Source organism: Canis aureus, unplaced genomic scaffold (assembly GCF_053574225.1).
Source record: "Canis aureus isolate CA01 unplaced genomic scaffold, VMU_Caureus_v.1.0 ptg000175l_RagTag, whole genome shotgun sequence".
In the NCBI taxonomy this organism is placed as follows: Eukaryota; Metazoa; Chordata; class Mammalia; order Carnivora; family Canidae; genus Canis; species Canis aureus.
The window spans coordinates 29,442-49,072 of record NW_027554464.1 but is presented as its reverse complement, the minus strand read 5'-3'; the positions used below and the strand labels follow the sequence as shown (position 1 = coordinate 49,072).

Here is a 19,631-nt window from a genome sequence, read left to right as displayed (position 1 = left end):
GATTCCGGGTCTCCAGGATCGCGCCCTGGGCCAAAGGCAGGCGCCAAACCACTGCGCCACCCAGGGATCCCGGGCTGGTTCAATGTTAATGAATCAACAATATATATTAAACAAGGTGCTTTAAACAGAAACACACATAGAACATGGTTATAGATCATTTGACAAAAATGTTCTGAACAGAGGCTCTCAGGGACAATTGTATTTCTCCCTGGGAGAACCAGGAGCAATGGTTCAGTGTTGATTAATTCCCTGTTTGCAATGACTTTATAGAACATAACTACCCCCCAAGTAACGAGAGTTGACTGTATATGTTATTTCTGTATGCTTAGCACTTAGTGTTTCGTGGATGGCACAAGAGTTTTATAAGCAAATGCCCAAATATAGGAAATTGGGAAGAATAAATCAGCTTATTGAAAATGATAACTACTGAGTTCAGGAATCAGGGTTTTAATACCACAGGGGTAATGGGAAGCCATTGGAAAGTTTCTCCGGGAATTGCAGGCATTGATTAAATGTGCGAGGTGGTGTGATGAACAGACTGAATAAACCTGGGGACCTGCTCTCAAGGAGCCACTACAGAAGCTCCAAAAGGTCCTTTAGGAAGATCAATTTCACAGGAATTATAGGATGGATAGAATTGAGAGAAATTGAAGACCCCAAACCAAGGGTGCAGCTACAATAGCCATCCTGATATGATGTGGTAAAGATCAGAATTAGGGCGCTGGCAGGTGGAAGGGGGAAGTAAGGGCACATACTTGGCGCTTTTTTTAAGATTTTATTTATTTGAGATAGACCATGTGCAGGGGGGCAGGGGGAGGGACAAAGGGGGAGGAGATCTCAGGCAGACTCACAGACACTGTGCTGAGTGTGGGTCTGACCTGGGCTCAATCTTATCACCCTGAGATCTTGACCTGAGCCAAAATCAAGAGTCAGACACTCATCCAATTGAGCCATCCAGGCGCCCTGATACTTGACTTATTGTGAAGTAAAAATCAGCAGTAAATAACTTGATACAGAGAATGAGGGAGTTGGGAGGGCCAGTTAAATCCTATAGTCTGCTACCGCCTGACTTTGTTAGTTCCTGTGCTTGCAAATGTGTGTCAATCACGTTTCCCCTCATCTAAGGTTATTACTCTGTGCTGTGCTGAGTCTTCTTTTTTTTTTAATTTATGATAGTCATACAGAGAGAGAGAGAGAGGCAGAGACACAGGCAGAGGGAGAAGCAGGCTCCATGCACCGGGAGCCTGACGTGGGATTTGATCCTGGGTCTCCAGAATTGCACCCTGGGCCAAAGGCAGGTGCCAAACCGCTGCACCACCCAGGGATCCCCTGTGCTGAGTCTTCTAAGGCACCAGTGATGAAGCCACAATCCTCATCTGTTACAACTAAGCAGCTAATGAATTAATTGCCTAAGGTTTTGGGTGATGATTAGGGACAATAGATGTAGTTTTATAATTAATAGTGAATTTTTATAGCTAATTGTGAAATTTTGTCAGAGGGGTGGGAGTCCAGAACACACCGAATTATCCCTTTAAAAGAAACCTGAAAAGATGTGCCATGCAAATGATTTCTGCTCTAATGTCAAGTTATGTCCAGCACTGTCCAGTTAAATATTACCAATGCAAATTTTACTGCTACATTTGCAAGAGGGTAGGACAGACCTATTGTTCACTGAGAAATTAATTGCATGTGAAAAAAATAGACCCAAGGATTAGTATCAATTATGCTTTCAGTGGCATATGTAAGGCAGTAAGATTGTTTAATTTTGTAAAGTAAATCATTCATTATGAAGTGCTTGGTATCTTTCTTTACATTTTCCATCAGTTGAGAAATAAAACTTTTTCTCTCAGCATGATATCGACAGAGAGCTTTACAGTTTGGAAAGCTATTTAGTTAAACTTTGTGTTAAAATACTTTCTCAGTGTGCTTCTTTCTTATTAAAAGTCATTTTCTAAAGAGACAATTTGTATCTTACTACAGGCTGTTTGCATTGCCAGCTATTTTATAAGGTTATGCAAGCCTGGTATCATATTTGGACCAGTTGAAATAATTTTTTTTTCCTGGCCAACTCATCTCCAATATGATATGTAGTTGTCTTTATGTCAGTTTTCAAGAGATAATTTGAATGGTCTTCTAAACTAGTAGTATTTATTCTGTCTGTGGCTAAATACTACATGTGTTTTACTCAAGATTAAAAATCAAAGGAGTTTTGATGTTCTTTATCTTTTTTCATCTGTTTTGAGTTTAACATATCTTTCTGAACAAAGCCATGTTTGTAAAGGATATTAAGTTTTGTTTGGCCATCTTCTCAACTGCAAGTGTACTCAATGGACCTTAATGCAAGGTTATGCTCCCTGGACTGATTGATATATAAACAGAAGACAGATGGTGTAGAGATGACTCTGATGATAATTCATTTTTCAGCTAGTCATGAAGATATTTTGATTACAGTGTGTTTAAGTAATTATAACACAGTCTGCAATGTTAGTCTTGCTGAGAAGGGAGCACATGGAAAACAAGTTACGTGTTATCCATGCCTAACAAAGGGTGCACTGTGGTGTAATGATTAGGACTGGCAGAGTTTAAAATATGTCATATAGTAAGGTAAGTCAATTAAGGGTAGACCAAATAAAAAAGGTAACTTCACAGTTTTCAGGCATAAATATTTGTTTTGGAAAGTATATAGATGTTACTATATAAAGGAACTAGTATTTTGACATTTAGGTAACAGTCTGTGTACAACTCATTAAAAAATTACATGGCTTGATTTTACATTTGTGTGAATCATAATTATCCCAGAGCTTGCTTTCTGTATCATGAATTTAAAACTGAAATCAGAGAGCTTACAGTTTAGTAGCACATTCTATTCCTGCTGTTAAAGTTTTTTTTTAAGTAGGCTCCACATCCAGGGTGGAGCCCAACATGGGGCCTGAACTCAGAACCCTGAGATTAAAACCAAGCTGAAACCAAGATTTGGCTGCTTAACCCACTGAGCCACCCAGACTCCCCGGCTGTTGTTAGTTTTGAAAAAAAAAAAATCTAAGCCAAATGTCACAAGGAGAAAAATAATTAGAGTTGTGTGGATAGATAGGCCACTTAAGTTTCATTCCTAAATACTAATTACAGTTTATACTTCTGTTTTTGGTCTCACATTAGAATAATTGATCGATTAGATGGAGTTCGTTTGCTATGGTCCCTGCTGAAAAATCCTCATCCAGATGTGAAGGCCAGCGCAGCTTGGGCCCTCTGTCCCTGCATCCAAAACGCTAAGGTAAGAACAGACTACAAATCAATCCCTTCTTGAATCTCTAATATTATATTGAATAATGTCATCACAGGTCACTAGTTGCTTTCGACTTATTTTTGGTCTGATTTATCTAGCAGAAAAGAGTACTGAATGTTTGTGCCAAAATAATTTTTGAGCAATGTCTTTTCCTGGTTAGTTTTTAAATGCCAAATGAAACTAGGCTCAGGTGGCAGCGCTTACCGTGTTCTACCTGGCTGGTGCAATTGAAACAGGTATGTCAGGTAAGTCAAGAGGAAGAAAAGTTGACTGTTCTTATCTCTTGGGTGATAAGAAAATTGTCTGTATATACCTACTACTTTAAGAAACATAAAATTACTTCTATCTTATTTATATAGCTTGAAATATGACAGTGAAAGATCGTTAAGTTCTTTGTTACTTTGAAAAAGTAAAATACAAAGAACCAAGGATTAGCATCAATTAAAATAATTAAAATAAAGTAAAATTATTTCATGAATCCCACTTTTCTTAGCTTTCAATAAATACTGGATATAAAACCCATAAATAAAATTTTTACATGACAAAAAAAAAGGCTGAACTGGAAGTCTTTTAGCTCTTTTGTAAATTTATTATTTTCTTTAAAGATCTCTTTTCAGCTTGATTTAAAAAATCTAAAGGATTTTACTCCTATAATAAATTTAACATGACTCTAAATATCATTGTAAATATTTGTGACTAGAAATAATCTTTTGTAAAAAGTGAATTGTGATGTGTATTGATAATAGAAGAAATCTATTACAGACTGGTCAATGAGCTATTTTTTATATAAGAGCAAAATAAGTGTAATAAAACATAAAGATAAAAACACCTCAAGTGTCAACCTACATGAAAATGAACAACAGGATGATACTATGATCATACAACGCAGTAGTGAGAAACAAATGTATTTCAGTAATGTATTCATCAATATCAATACATCTTATAAATATATTGAGCAAAAATACCAAGTTTCAGAAGTAGATATATAACATAATTCCTATTCTTTAAGGTCCACAAAAATTTTTTAAATGTAAAACGTAAATGATAGTATTTAGGGATCATTTAGGGATCAAGAAAGAGTCCACTAAGGAAATATCACTACATATCCTTGATATCGATAAGCCAGTATTAAGAAGCAGAATTAACTTCAGAGGAAACAGATAACATAAGGAATATAATATGAAATTTTAAAAACTTATATCCTCGGAATGACCCAAGGGGAATACTATACCCAAAAAGGCTGTTATATTTAAAAAAAAGATACGTTCATAGATTAACAAAGGCTTTTTGGAGATTAAATATAGATTTGGTGTGGCATCTGGGTGGCTTAGTTGGTTGGACATCTGGCTCTTGATTTCAGCTCAGGTCATGATCTCAGAGTCCTCGGATCAAGCCTCATGTCAGGTTCCAAGCTCAGTGGGAATCTGCTTGAGGATTCCCTCCCTTTCCATCTCCCTCTGCCCTTTCCTCCCTCTAATAAATACATAAACAAATCTTAAAAATATATAGTTTTGGCAAAACAATAAATTTAATAGAAGAGACAAATACTAGATATGATTGAGTAATTATCTGAAAGATAAAGTCTAGTAAATAAGAATGCAAAGTAAAAGTAAAAAGAAAGTAGGCTGGTGATGGGGGAAAGTTTGAAAATATAGCACAAGAAAATACACAAAAGGAAAGAGAGCAATTGAAATAAAGAAAAATCATCATTTAAAAAATGGAGGGAAGATTCTGTAAAGTGAAGAGTTAAAGATTGTAGTCTTCAGATTGAAAAGATCCACTTAGTGCCAAGCAGGAAGAACAAAGACAGTTATCTATACCTTGACATAAATTCAGATTGGACATTTCCAGAAAATTAGAGGAAGGGAAAAAATTACATAAGAACAAGGATCACACCAGTATTAGACTTAACATCATTCACAATAAATTGTAAAAGAAAATGGAACAAATCCTTCACTGTCTTTAGAGGAAAGTATTTTTATCCTGGAATTCTATATCCTATAAAAACTAGCATTCAAGTGAGTATAGAGTAAGGACAGAATAAAGACATTTTTCTTTCAGAAATGTCAAGACTCAGGAAGCTTATTCCCCATAAACCTTTTCTGGAACAAAACCCCAACAACTTTAGACTATTTTCCAGCAAAACAAAACATTCTTTAAAAAAGAGAATAGCATTTGTTATAGAAACAATAATAAGCAAATAACTCACTGGAATTTATAGGTAAATATAAATTTTTGTTGATAATATGTCTCTCAAATTTTAGAAAATTTCTAAGAAAGAATTTAAAATTAATGACATAAAATAAAATAAAGGCAGATAATATTATCACAGTAGCAATCTGAATCTAAATTACTAGATGATTCAAAAAATGTATTGGGATCCCTGGGTGGCACAGCGGTTTGGCGCCTGCCTTTGGCCCAGGGCGCGATCCTGGAGACCCGGGATCGAATCCCACATCAGGCTCCCGGTGCATGGAGCCTGCTTCTCCCTCTGCCTATGTCTCTGCCTCTTTTTCTCTCTCTGTGACTATCATAAATAAATTTTAAAAAATTTTTAAAAAATTTAAAAAAATGTATTAGGTAGTGTAAAGTAACAGGTAAACACATATTAAAAGTCTTTACTTTTCCCAGAGAAGGATGCTGTGGATACTGGTTCATTCCCAATCATCACCAAAAATATAAACTTAAATACAGAATTTAATTTTGTTTTATGATGAGATACCATTTTGTATATAGATTAACAGTTCTACATAGTGCTGTTATGTGTAAATTATGTCCTTTATTCTCATGGATTTTAATTACAAATTTGCCTATTTACAAATTTGCCTATTTATCTTATTATCTGTAATAAGACATTCTGTAAGAGACACACCAGTATTTTCATTTTCATCATTCCTGCCCAGGATTTCTGTCCTGAATATCTGACTATTCTAGCAACCTAAACTGAACCACACTCAAACTAAACACAACCCATCATGCTTGTCTTTTAGCCCCTGGCCCCAAGTCCTACATTGGATCCAAGCCTCCATAAAGAGCTCCTACTTTTCCATTTCTATTGAATCTTCCCTGCGCATTATCTATTCCTACCACTTTAGTGTCTTTGAATTTTTCTCAAGGAAACCTCAGCCCCCATCTTATCACTCCTGAGGAAAGAGCAGATGCATGATCTCTGCTTGTTCACTACTCTTTAAAAAAAAATTCATTTATTTATTAATGAGAGACACAGAGAGAAGAAAGAGACATAGGCAGAGGGAGAAGCAGGCTCCATGCAGGGACCCCAATGTGGGACTCAATCCCAGAACCCTGGGATCACCCCCCGATCAGAAGGCAGATGCTCAACCACTAAGCCACCCAGGCATCCCTGCTTGTTCACTACTCTTACCAAGAACTACACTCCTCTGTATGCACTATCATTTAGGCAACACAAACATTTGAAGAATTTTAAATAAGGATGTGATGTGAGCAGATTGGTTAATTAGAAAATATGAGTAGGTGATTAATTAGGCTTGTGCAGTGGTTCGGGTGAAAATAATTAGAATCTGACCTGACACAGTGGCAGTGTGGGCAAAGAGAAGAGTCAGTACAGAAATAATTGCAGGGGCACTTGGGTGGTTCAAGTGGTTGAGCATCTTTTGATTCCAGCTCAAGTTATGATCTCAGAGTTGTGAGATCAACCATGCTGGGCATGGAGCCTGCCTAAGATTCTCTCACTATCTCCTTCTACCTCTCCCCTACTCTCTTTCTCTAAAAAAAAAAAAAAAAGAAAGAAAAAGAAAAAGAAAGAATTGCAAAGTAGAATCAGATATTGGTGTGTGATTGGTATTGGCTATGCAAAGGTGATCAAGAGAGAGTTTGAGTTTTTGTTTTTGTATTTTAACTTTGACAACTAAGAAATGGTAACTTTACAAAACATGAGAAGACCATGATTTCAGGCAAAGATGGTGGATTTGCAAGGCTCTTGTTTTTTTGAAAAATCCTATTTTCTATGATGAGAAGGTAAATGAGTATTGTATGGTCTCTCTCCTTCATCTTTATAGAACAAAACTTATCTTCCCAAGGTAGAAGGATACCTCAGGGATAGAGTATGAAAGAGGTCATGTGCTCAGAAATGCAAAAAGAAGAAAGCACATTCATAATATTGAAAAATCGTATCTTATTGTGTATACAGATCCCAATCTATGGTTTAAGATAGCTCAATCTAATGGAAATTTCTGTGATTATGGAAATGTACTCTTCAAATATGGTAACCATTAAGCCCCCTGTGGCTATTGAGCCCTTGAAATATGACTAGTATGAATGAGGAATTGAATTTTTAATTATATTAAGTTTTATGTTAATTAAATTATTTAAATTAAATTTAAGTAGCCATATGCAGCTAGTGGCTGTTGTTTTGGGAAACCCAAGTCTAAGATATGCAAATAATGGTGGGTTGTCTTTTAAGGCACCCCTGCAAAGAGCTGTAAACCTGAAGTTTTACATAACATAGGTTACATCCTCACTCTGTAAAATTTAGAATGTAAATAAAAACAAGGAGTTTTATGAGTTTTCTCCTACAAGTAAAAAGTGTTTTTTTAATTAAAAACAAAAGCAAAGGAAAAAAATTACCTGTAATCTCAGTACTTGGGGATAACCATGATTAAGAGTTAGATTGGAGTTTTTCCCTTAACAATGAATTGTGAATACCTCTCTTATTCTCTCTATATCTTTCCACACCCTGTCTAGTTTCCTTAGCTGTATAGTATTTTGTTGTATGGCCATTTCATAATTTATTTACGCATTTAAATTTCCAGTGTTAAAGGAGAATGAAGTTAGTGAAACAAAAATTTTAATTTGAGCTATTCTAAAAACATGTAAAAAAATGAAACTGGACCACTTTCTTACACCATATACAAAAACAAATTCAAAATGGATGAAAGACCTAAATGTGAGATAGAAAATCATAGTAATCTCTCTGACATCAGCTGTAGCAACATTTTTCTAGATATGTCTCCTAAGGCAAGGAAAATAAAAACAAAAATAAACTTTTGGGACTATATCAAAATAAAAATTTTCTGCACAGCAAAGGAAAAATCAACAAAAATAAAAGGCAATCTATTAAATAGGAGCAGATATTTGCAAATTATATAACTTATAAAGGTTTAGTATACAAAATGTATAAAAAAATGATACAACTCAATACCCTCCAAAACAGTAATCCAGTTTAAAAATGGACAGAAGACATGGACATTTTTCCAAGACACAGATGACCAATAGACATGTGGAAAGATGCTCCATATTACTCATCATCAGGGAAATGCAAACCAAAACTACAATAAGATATAACCTCATACCTGTTGGATGGCTAACATTAAAAGCATAAGAAACAACAGGTATTGGTCAGGATGTGAAGAAAAAGGAACCCTCTTACACTGTTGGTGGGAATGAAAACTGCAGCCACTGTGTAAAACTGGAAAATATTTTTCCTCAAAAAATTAAAAATACAACTCCTTTATAATCCAGTAATTACAATACTGGTATTTATCCAAAAAATACAAAAACACTAATTCAAAGGGATACATGCACCCTTATGTTTATAGCAGAATTATTTACAATAGCTAAACTATTAGAAATAGCCCAAGTATCCATTGATGAGTGGATAAAGAAGATGTGGTACACACACACACACACACACACACACACACACATATATATATATACTGGACTATTACTCAGCCATGAAAAAGAATAAAACCTTGCCATTTGTAATAACATGTATGGAGCTAGAGAGTATCATGCTAAGTGAAATAAGTCAGTCAGAGAAAGGCAAATACCATATGATTTTACTCATATGTGGAATTTAAGCAATAAATGAGCTTAAATAAAGGAGAAAAGAGAGAGACCGAGACAGACTAAGAAACAGATTCTTAACTATAGAATACAAACTGATAGTTACCAGAAGGAAGATGGGTGGAGAGGATAGAGGAAATAGAGGATTAGGATTAAAGAATATACTTACCATGATGAAAAAAATAAATAAAATGATACGATGGGGATTAAGGAATACACTTGCTATGATGAACACTTGGTGTTGTATGGAAGTACCTAATATCACTGTGTTTTGAAACTAATATTACACTATGTTAACAAACTGGAATTTAAATAAAAACTTAAAATGATAAGAAAAATAAGCAGATGATAACCAAAAAAAGAGGAAGTGTGGTCCCACATATTAATTTGGCCAGAGATTTTCTTCTTTAGTTAACACGGTCATTCCCAGGTATGTGTCCTTCTAGGACTCTCAACTCTTCATCCAGATTTGTGTTGTAAAGCAGATTCCATGGTACTTATCTCTTTTCACACTAGATTGTCATTTTACTGTTTTCACCATAATTAATTTTATGTATGTAACCTATAGCTTTTTGCATATAGCATCTCAATTAACTGCACAATTATTTTTGCTTCTGAGGAAAGTAAGTTGTCAGATTATTTAAACACTTGCTGAAGATCACATAACTAGAATGGTAACTGAGCGTATGATATGACCCAGTTCTAACCCCATATCCTGTGCTATGGTTCTACCACAAAACAGCTGCCACCCACATCAACAAACAAGTTTCTACAGTTTTCTTTTCATTTTGAAGCTTTTTCTGGACAGTTCCTTTGTGAAGAAAAGCCCTATTGCTCCAGAAAATATGGGATTTCTTAAAGTCTTAGGGCTCTTTTAAGCTTTGAGAACCTCAAAAATGTAAATGCTACAAGCTTTAAAAAAATATCATTTAGTGTGCCACTTTGAGAGAATATTTCAAATATTTCAAATCTTCGATTTGTCATACAATGGGGTACCACTGTGTTGATAATGGGGGGCTGTGCATGTGCGGGATCAGACATTATGGGAAACCTCAGTACCTTCTGCTCAATTTTGCTATCAACCAAAAACTGCTCTAAATGACAGAGTATGTTTAAAAAAAAGAAGCTTTAAAAATCATTTAGAATTGTCATTATTTAACTCTCTTTGACACTTGTTCAGTTTGGGAAACTTTAAAATTTTACCTTCAGTGTTTTGTTTCCAACAGTATTTGCCATCCTCAATGAGAGACTAAAAAACTAAAATTTAAAAAGAAACAACCACATGCTTTTCAAAATTCACAAAATTAAATGAAAATGAAATGCATATAATTGAATTTTCAAATTTTGAACCATTTATACTCTGAAGTAATTACAGTGTAAACCACACAAAGACATTTGGGTCTTGCTGTATTTATTTTAGTAAGCTTTCAACAATGTTTTTATAGTTTATTGAGTAATCCTTTTTCACACTAAACCTAATTAATAATTCAAATCCATGAATTGTTGGGCTCTTTGTTTTTTCAATTCTTTTACCAAAAATTAATCACAAATCAGGAATAGAAAAGATTTGGTTTTGGTTTTGATTCCATTTTCAACCTAGGACATAGTAACTTGAGGGATGAATAATTTTTTATTCCTATTTCATCCACATATTATACCTAAGGAGATACAGCATCTTCCATCACTTCCATTGGCTTTAAGTAAGTGTGAAAGATAGCTCTCAAATATATAACGATGCCTGAGAGGAACATGTTGTAGTATTAATAATTAGTAAATGGACTGGATTTATACTTCTTAAGCACTTACATTTAAATTTTCATTTTGCCTTAAAGAGTTTTGTGACAATACACGAATACAGTAAAGTAGAAGTTAAAATCATATTATATTAATATAATTAATATTATATTAGAAGTCAGCAGTGATTTCATTTAATCTCTGGGCAAATCAGATAACTTCATTAATTCAGCAACATTATTTCGCACTGTTTGCCAAACCCTCTGTAGGTACACATTACATTTTGTATGCCTTTTTTAAATAATCTTAACATAAATGCATAACATTTATGCAGTTGTTTCCAGTGTTAAAATACAGAATGAGGTTAAACAAAATAGTTGAGACTTTCTAGAATGTTCTTTCACTTAGAGAAAGTAAAGTTACCTTTGACCTAATGGTAGAGATACAAACATAGTAGCTCAGGGAAATGTTTTATAATTGACATTGCATCATAGGTTAAAGGGCAATGTTTTCCTTGGTGGTATGTAAATATAATTGCACATTTTACAATCAACTGCCTTTTGGATTAGCTGAAATAATATGGATAAAGATACTTGTAAATGTCTGTATGCATGGAGACAGGTTATGTGTACTGGAACTCTTCTGGGGCCTCATGTTTTATTGAACATCACCATCCAAAATTTATCCTACTCAATTATATTCAATTTAGCATTTTCTTTTTTCTTATATTTTATTTATTTATTCATGAGAGACACACAGAGAGGCAGAGACATAGGTAGAGGGAGAAGCAGGCCCCCTGTGGGGAGCCTGATGTGGGATTCCATCCCAGGACCCTGGGATCATGACCTGAGCCAAAGGCAGGTGCTCAACCACTGAACCACCCAGGTGCCCTCAATTTAGCATTTTCAAGTAGCAGTTTGGATATTCTGTTGTTTTTACTTGAATTAAAATAGTTTTCTAATGAGATTATAAATTCTGAAGGAGAGTAGAGGCAGGAAACATTTTCTGACTATGCAGGGCTTCCAGCTTGCAGTAAAATTAAGGAACTAGAAGATATCTTGCCAGATACTTTGGTCTGTTCTTCCCTCCTCCTCCCCACCCCAGCCCCATTCAAGTAAGTTAATGACTCAACTTTCTAGGAAAGATTGTGTTTTATTTTCTAAGAAAGAATTTCCACATAAGATGCTTTGCAAGTCATTTAAGCTTATTAACTTATGAATGATAGGATTTAGCACCATTTTGAAATAAAGAATTTCTTTGTCTGGATTAAGAACACTGACAGAAATGCTGCAGAAATCAGCTGTCAAATATAGCTAAGAGCAACATAAATGGGAAGAAAGCATAAGCCAAGCCTTCAGACAGCTTATGCTATGTCAGGGTCCCTACCACGTCTGTCAGGCATCATGAAGCCTAAGCACACTATGTTTGAGTCCATGTGGAGTGGATATGGTGAAATGTCAACTGTTCAAAACAGATGTTATCCACTTTTTATATTTTTAACACCAGGTGTATTAGAACACATTTTCAGACCTGTAAAGGAAATGAGATGTGAAAATCAGTTCTAGTGAATGCATTGCATCTTTTCTTGCAAAGGAATATTTAAAGCGACATATCAGTGAATGAGCTAGGCAGCAAAGTACTAAGGTACTGACTTGGGGGATCCTTGAGACAAATAAAGATTCATAATCTGATTTTGTACTGCAGCTGCATTATAGTTGTTAGAGACATAAAACAAATGGAATGTGACATCTTCATAGTAAGGAGGATTGACACTCGCACCACTAGACCTCAATTAGAAAACATAACATTTTCCTTCATTTTTGAGAAAGTCGGTAATAGTTTTTGATAGCTTCTCAGTGGTAAAGAAAATATGGTACATGAAAGAGGTATGTTTTGCAAGCTTAATAATTCTTTGTTTCTTCTTTATATGACCGGAAAATCAGAATGTGAAATACGAACCTGTTTTATGTCATATATAAAACTTGGAAGAATATCCAAGACAGAAAATAAGCATTGTTCATCAGTTCTTGATAGACTGAAGAACAGAAAGCTGAACTGAAATAACCACAAAAAATTCACTGCATATTTTTCTAAGTCATTTTATTTAACAGCGTACCATTGTAAGGTGAGAGTTTTTTTGTGTGTTAGGCTTGAGGAAAATTTCTTGTTTTTTTTCCAATTAAGCTTGCTGAAAAGGATAGAGATCCTCATGACCTCTATAGTGAAGTTATTTAGTAAATTTCATGAGCCCTAAGTATGGTTGCAGACAATTAAAGTACTGTGTAAAAAGTCTGAGAGATTTGTAAATAGAAGTGAAAAGCCATTCCTTTCAAGCTGCATGATCAAACACATTTTTGGGAGAAAAACAGTGGTTGAACAGGTGTTCAGTATTACAAACTTGTGATGCAACAGCTGGGTCTGGCAAAAATCCATGTATTAAATTCTTTGTTCTTAAGAAGCAAAACTCTGCTGCAGAGCGTCAACTCAAATTTGTGATACAGAAACTCATATAAAGAATATATAATTGGTACATTGCTTCTAATTATTTTCTTGTCTTTCACCAACATTTATGAGAACCATTTTCTTTCTTAAAACATTGTTGCATTTTTATGTTATTTCTTTTTTTGTATATTTTTATTGCAGTTTGATTTGCTAACAAATAGTATAATACCCAGTGCTCATCCCGCCAAATGCCCTCCTCAGTGCCCATCACCCAGTCACCCCAACCCCCTGCCCACCTCCCCTTCCACTACCCCTTGTTCGTTTCCCAGAGTTAGGAGTCTCTCATGTTTTGTCACCCTCACAGATATTTCCCACTCATTTCCTCTCCTTTCTCCTATAATCCCTTTCACTATTTTTTATATCCCCCGAATGAGTGAAACCATATAATGTTTGTCCTTCTCTGATTGACTTACTTCACTCGGCATAATACCCTCCAATTCCATCCACATCGAAGTAAATGGTGGGTATTTGTCATTTCTAATGGCTGAGTAATATTCCATTGTATACATAGACCACAGCTTCTTTATCCATTCATCTTTCGATGGACACCAAGGCTCCTTCCACAGTTTGGCAAGATAGTATTTGATTTTCTTAATTCTGTTTCTTTTCGTTAATTTTTAAAAAGTTTTTAATAAGAAAAAGTGGAAGTTCAGATATGTTCATTTGCCTTTTTATCAGGCTAATTTGTATTAAAGTGTTATATTATAGCCATCATTTTTGAATTAGATAGGAAACAGGTATTCTCATTTTTAGAATAACTATTCTGCATGTATTGTAACCCACTTGTAGAATTAGGAAGAATACTCCAAATAAGTAATATATCCATGAGATCATTTGGCTTTGTCACTTCCCTAAACTTGATTTTGCTAGCTGTTTAGAAAATAATGTCTGGTTCTGAATTTTGATCTTAGAGGAAAATAATCGCTAGTAATTTCAAACCCAGTGGCCTAAGGAGCTCCTCCAAACAGAGTAGCTTATCAGAGACATTTGTGAATGATTCCCCAAAAGGGAAGAGAAAAAGTTACTTTCTGTGAGGTTGGAATACACGTTTAGGCAATTTTAGCCAGGAATGTCAAGCACTGAGTGTGGATGAGGCCAGCTTCCTGACTGCAGGTGTGACGGAACACAGCTGATCAAACAGCACAGGAATCTGACATCACACTGTTTACCTTCAGCTGTCCAATGACCCATGCCCAATCAGGAAGCCAAAGAGAAGCTAGAGAAGGCATGTGTAGTGGTGTAGTTTCATACTAAGACTACTGCCATAAACATGGTTTATGAGCTTTGATTTGGTCATGTTTGGACTGTCAAATGTATAGCTGTCCAATGGTGCGCCTAACAGGCTACACAGTTTCGTCTTGTTTTAAATCTGAAAGCTCCTTAAAATGGGATCCATGTTTGTGTTCTGCCTATTTGGGGTCTGCTCTCATTTTAAAGTCACCAAACAGTTTGAAGTATACTCATCTGGCTCCCAGTTCCCCAAATCCTAAAAGATTAAAGTGAATTGTCTTACAAATATTTTTTTTTCCGTATGCCACATTTTCAAGTGGTGGATTCATGAAGGACCAAAACAATAGTGAGGGTGTTAAACGGCTTATCTTCAGACTGCAGCTGGAAGGACCACCCCATCTAAGGTCAAATCTGTGGCTTTCACCTACATTCCTCCCCTGCTCTGGGGCTGCTCTCCCCTACCATGTACTTCTCAGACGCTACCTCCAAAAAGGGCTGCCGTGTAGGTTGCTAGTGTAGGAGGGGATGGAATTGACAGAGGTGTAATATACAGAATGGAAAGTTACAACCAAAGGTATAGCCTATTTTTAAAAAATTTAAATTTTAGTTAACATGTAGTGTAGTATTGGTTTCTAGAGTAGAATTCAGTGGTGCATCACTTACATACAACACCCAGTGCTCATCACAACATGTGCCCTCTTTAATACCCATCACCCATCTAGCACATCCCCACTCTCCTCCAACAGACATCTCACTGATGTTCCTAGTCACAAAGTTACACCACTCTGTTTCTCTAGACACACATATTTACACAAGAAGTAGCCATACACAGTAGTTAGTAGTGTTTTCCTGCCTCCTTTCATGAATGTGGAAGCCCCTGTGTACCCTTGTTTTTAAGAAGTGAAATGGATTTGGGTCCCATGCTTGGAATACTTTTATTATCCTACTTCTAGACCTAAACTCAGCCTGCTCAAACTTTAGCTTCATTGGATTATTTTCTTCTAGGTTTTTTTTTAAATTTATTTTTTATTGGTGTTCAATTTGCCAACATATAGAATAACACCCAGTGCGTCTAGGTTTTTATAGTTCAGGTCTTACATTAGGACCTTAATCCATTCCAAATTATTATTTTTTAATATAGAAAAGGTAAGGGTCCAACTTAATTCTTTTTGCATGTGGAATCCAGTTTTCACAACACTATTTGTTGAAGAACTGTCCTTTCCCCATTGAATGGTCTTGGCAGCCTTGTCAAAAATCATTCCACCACATAGCCAAGGGTTTATATCTGAGTTTCTTATCCTATTCCCTTGGTCTACATGTTTGTTCATATGTCAGTACCACACTCTTTTAATTACCATAGCTTTGTTGTAAGTTTTGAAATCAGGAAGTCTAAGGAGTCCAACTTTTTCTTTTTCAAGATCATTTTGGCAGTTCAGGGTCTCTGGAGATTCCATATAGATTTTAGGATGAATTAATTTATTTTGGCAAGAAAAAGTATTGGGATGTTGATACATTCATTACATTGAATCTGTAGATCACTACGGGTAGCACTGCCATCTTAACAATATTAAATCTTTCAATCTATGAACACAAGATATCTTTCCATTTATTTGTATCTAATTTCTTTACCAATCTTTTATAGTTTCCAGTGTACAAAGCTAAAAATTCATTCCTAAGTATTTTATTCTTTTAGATGCTATTCTAATTGGCACTGTTTTCTAAATTTCCATTTCACATTGTTCATTGTTAATGTATAGTGCAAACACAACTATTTTTTGCATATTGATTTTGTAACCTACAATGTTGCTGAATTCAGTTACTAGTTCTACCAGTTTATTACAGAATTTAGGGCTTTCTACATATAGGATCATGTCATTTGTGAATAGAGATTATTTTTTTCTTCCTTTCCAATTTAGATCTTAAAATTTCTTTTTCTTGGGGTGCCTGTGTGGTACAGTGGTTAAACGACTTGGTTTTGGCTCAGGTCATGATCTCAGGAGCATGAGATCAAACCCCTTGTGAGGCTCTATGTTCAGCATGGAGTCTACTAGAGATTCTCTCCCTTTCTCTGCTCCTTCCCCACTCACACACTCTCTCTTACTCTCTTTCTCTCAAATAAATAAATCTTTTAAAAAAATAAAATTTCTTTTTCTTTTGGACTTCCTAAGTACTATGTCAAATAGAAGTGATAAAAACAGGCATACTTGTGTTGCTCTTGACCTTGGAGGGAAATTTTTCAGTCTTTTCATCATTGATCATGATAGGAGCTGTGAGTTTTTCCTATCTGGCTTTCTTTATGTTGAAATAATTTCCTTCTATTCCTAGTTTGTTGACTTAAAAAAAAAAATCATGTAAGGGTATTTGATTTCGTTTAAATGCTTCCTGTGCAGAAATTGACATGTTCTTATGGATTTTTACTTTCATTCTCTTAATGTGGTATATTACACTTACTGATTTTCTTATGTTGAACCATCCATACACTTTAGGAGTAAATCCTATTTTGTCATGGTGTATAATCCTGTTGAATTTGGCTTGTCAGCACTTTGTCAAGAATTTAGCATCAATATTCACAAACAGTACTGGTCTATGGTTTTCTTTTTGTATAGTGTCTGTCTAGCTGTGGTATCAGAATCATAAACTGAGGTTGAGAATATTAGCTCTTTAATTCTTTGGAAGACTTTCAGGAAGATTATTGTTAATTCTTCTTTAAATGTTTGGTGAAATTCACCAGTAACACCATCTAGTCCTGGGCTTTAACTTGTCATGAGCTTTTTGATTGCTGTTTCAATTCCCTAATTATAGATATATTGATTTTCTATTTCTTCATAATCCAGTCTTATTAGATTATGTGTTTCTAGAAATTTGTTCATGTCATCTAAGTTATTCAACTTGTTTGCATACAACCATGCATAATATTCCTTTTTGATCTTTTTTATTTCTTTAGAATTGGTTGTTATGTCCCTTCTTTTATTTCTGATCTAAATTACTGGAGTCTTATCTCTTTTTTTTCTTGGTCAATCTAGCTAACAATTGGTCAATTTTACCGATCTTTTTCAATAGCCAACTTTTGGTTTCATTTATATTCTCTATTGTTTTGCTATTTTTTTTCCCTCTAGAAAATAGATGGAAATAGGAAATAGAAAATAGTTTCTCCTTTAACCCATTGGTTATTTAAAAGTGTGTTATTTAATTTCCACATATTTGTGAATTTTCCAGTTTTCCTTCAGGTGTTTATTTCTGTTTTCATTCAATTATTGTGTTTGGAAAAGACACTTTGTATGATTCCAGTCTTTGAAAAAAATTTAGACTGGTTTTGTGGCCTAAAATCCTTAGTCTGGACATTTAGTCCTGTTTGTGGCCTAAAATATTTAGTCTTGGACAATGTTCAGTCTTTTCATCATTGATCATGATATGAGCTGTGAGTTTTTCAATGTTCCAAGACTAAATGTTTGGAAATAATCTCTCTGTCCCTTTCTCTCTTTTTTTCTACTGTGACTCTCATAATGCCTATGTTGATCTCTCTCTCTCTCTCTCTCTCTCTCTCTGGCTCTCTCTCTCCCCTTTGCTGCTTAGAATCAGTAACTTCAAATGACCTGTCTTCAAGTTCACTGATTCTTTATTTTGCCTGGTTGAGTCTCTTTTTTATCTCTAGTGAAATTTTCAATTTAGCTATTGTACTTTTCAATTCCAGAATTTCTATTTGGTTCCTTTTTTTTTTTTTTCATTATATCTCTTTGTTCATATTCTCATTTTGTTCCTATGTCATTTTCCTTATTTCCTTTAATTCTTTGTATTTTCCTTTAGCTTTGGGATACTTAAGACAATTGTTTTAAAGCCTTCCTGATACATTTGTTCCTTCGGAGATGGTTTCTGAGGATATATTTTGTTCCTTTGAATGAGCTGTGTTGCCTTGTTTCTTGGTATGTGTTGTGATCTTTTAAGCGGGCATATGAAAATACAGCCACCTTTCCTAGTTTTTCCACATTGGAAAAGTGGAAAGTTAGTTAACAAGATCCTGTCATTTCTATTGGAATCAGCCCAGGGTGAAGCTATAAGGTCTTTAGAGGTCTTTTCTGGGCATGTGTTCTATCTGGGCCTGTGTGTATCCTTTTTAAAAACTTCCCTGTGATTATGGCTGTGTTTAAATATCTTAATTTATCGGGATCCCTGGGTGGCGCAGCGGTTTGGCGCCTGCCTTTGGCCCAGGTCGCGATCCTGGAGACCCGGGATCGAATCCCACGTCAGGCTCCCGGTGCATGGAGCCTGCTTCTCCCTCTGCCTGTGTCTCTGCCTCTCTCTCTCTCTCTCTCTCTGTGACTATCATAAATAAATAAAAATTTAAAAAAAAATAAATAAATATCTTAATTTATCAAAGAGTCTCACTCCAGCTTCTCTTTGGGGGCATAGATGTTTTATTATATTCCTCTGTTTGTAATCTCTTGCCCCCAGGTATCTGTGAATCTAAAGTCCCCCACACCACAATGCCTGCCACTGCCTTCCATAGTTTTTGCCACCTCAGGTCCAAACTCTGCCACAATTTCCTGTCTGAGCTCTGAGTGAGGTGAGATAGAAACCAGTCTCTCTGAGGTAGCCCATAGGCAGGCCAGAGTGTTGCAGATAATTTCCAAGGTAAGGAACTGGGAGTTGATCTGCTTCCTCCTGTGTCATTGCCTGGAAGAGGGTGGGACAAGAGAAAGAAAAAAATGCCAGGAAATTTCCTGAAGTTTTTATTGTGACTTTTTCTTACTTCTTTGCGATAGATCTCTGAACTGGTTTCCAGAGCTCCTATACAGTTTATATTAGTTAGTCTGTGGTAGTTTATCCTACTTGGAATTCATTAAGATACATGAATATATAGGTTAAAGTTTTTCATCAGATTCGAGAAGTGATTGCCATTATTTCTTCAAATATTCTTTTGGGGATCCCTGGGTGGCGCAGCGGTTTGGCACCTGCCTTTGGCCCAGGGCGCGATCCTGGAGACCCGGGATCGAATCCCACGTCGGGCTCCCGGTGCATGGAGCCTGCTTCTCCCTCTGCCTGTGTCTCTGCGCCTCTC

General features: G+C 35.5%; 1 protein-coding gene across 11 annotated transcripts in view; it reads left to right on the top strand.

Annotated features, from left to right (window-relative positions):
* LOC144309699 (outer dynein arm-docking complex subunit 2-like) overlaps positions 1-19,631 on the top strand; it is a 166,750-nt gene that overhangs the window by 128,180 nt on the left and 18,939 nt on the right. For 9 of the 11 annotated variants that reach the window (XM_077890806.1, XM_077890803.1, XM_077890805.1 and 6 more), the window contains one exon: positions 3,157-3,271. In XM_077890806.1, coding sequence (XP_077746932.1) covers positions 3,157-3,271 — 115 coding nt within the window. Of the gene's footprint in view, positions 1-3,156; positions 3,272-12,786; positions 13,256-19,631 lie in introns of those variants that run through there. The other 2 variants (XM_077890808.1, XM_077890812.1) reach the window with 2 other exon arrangements.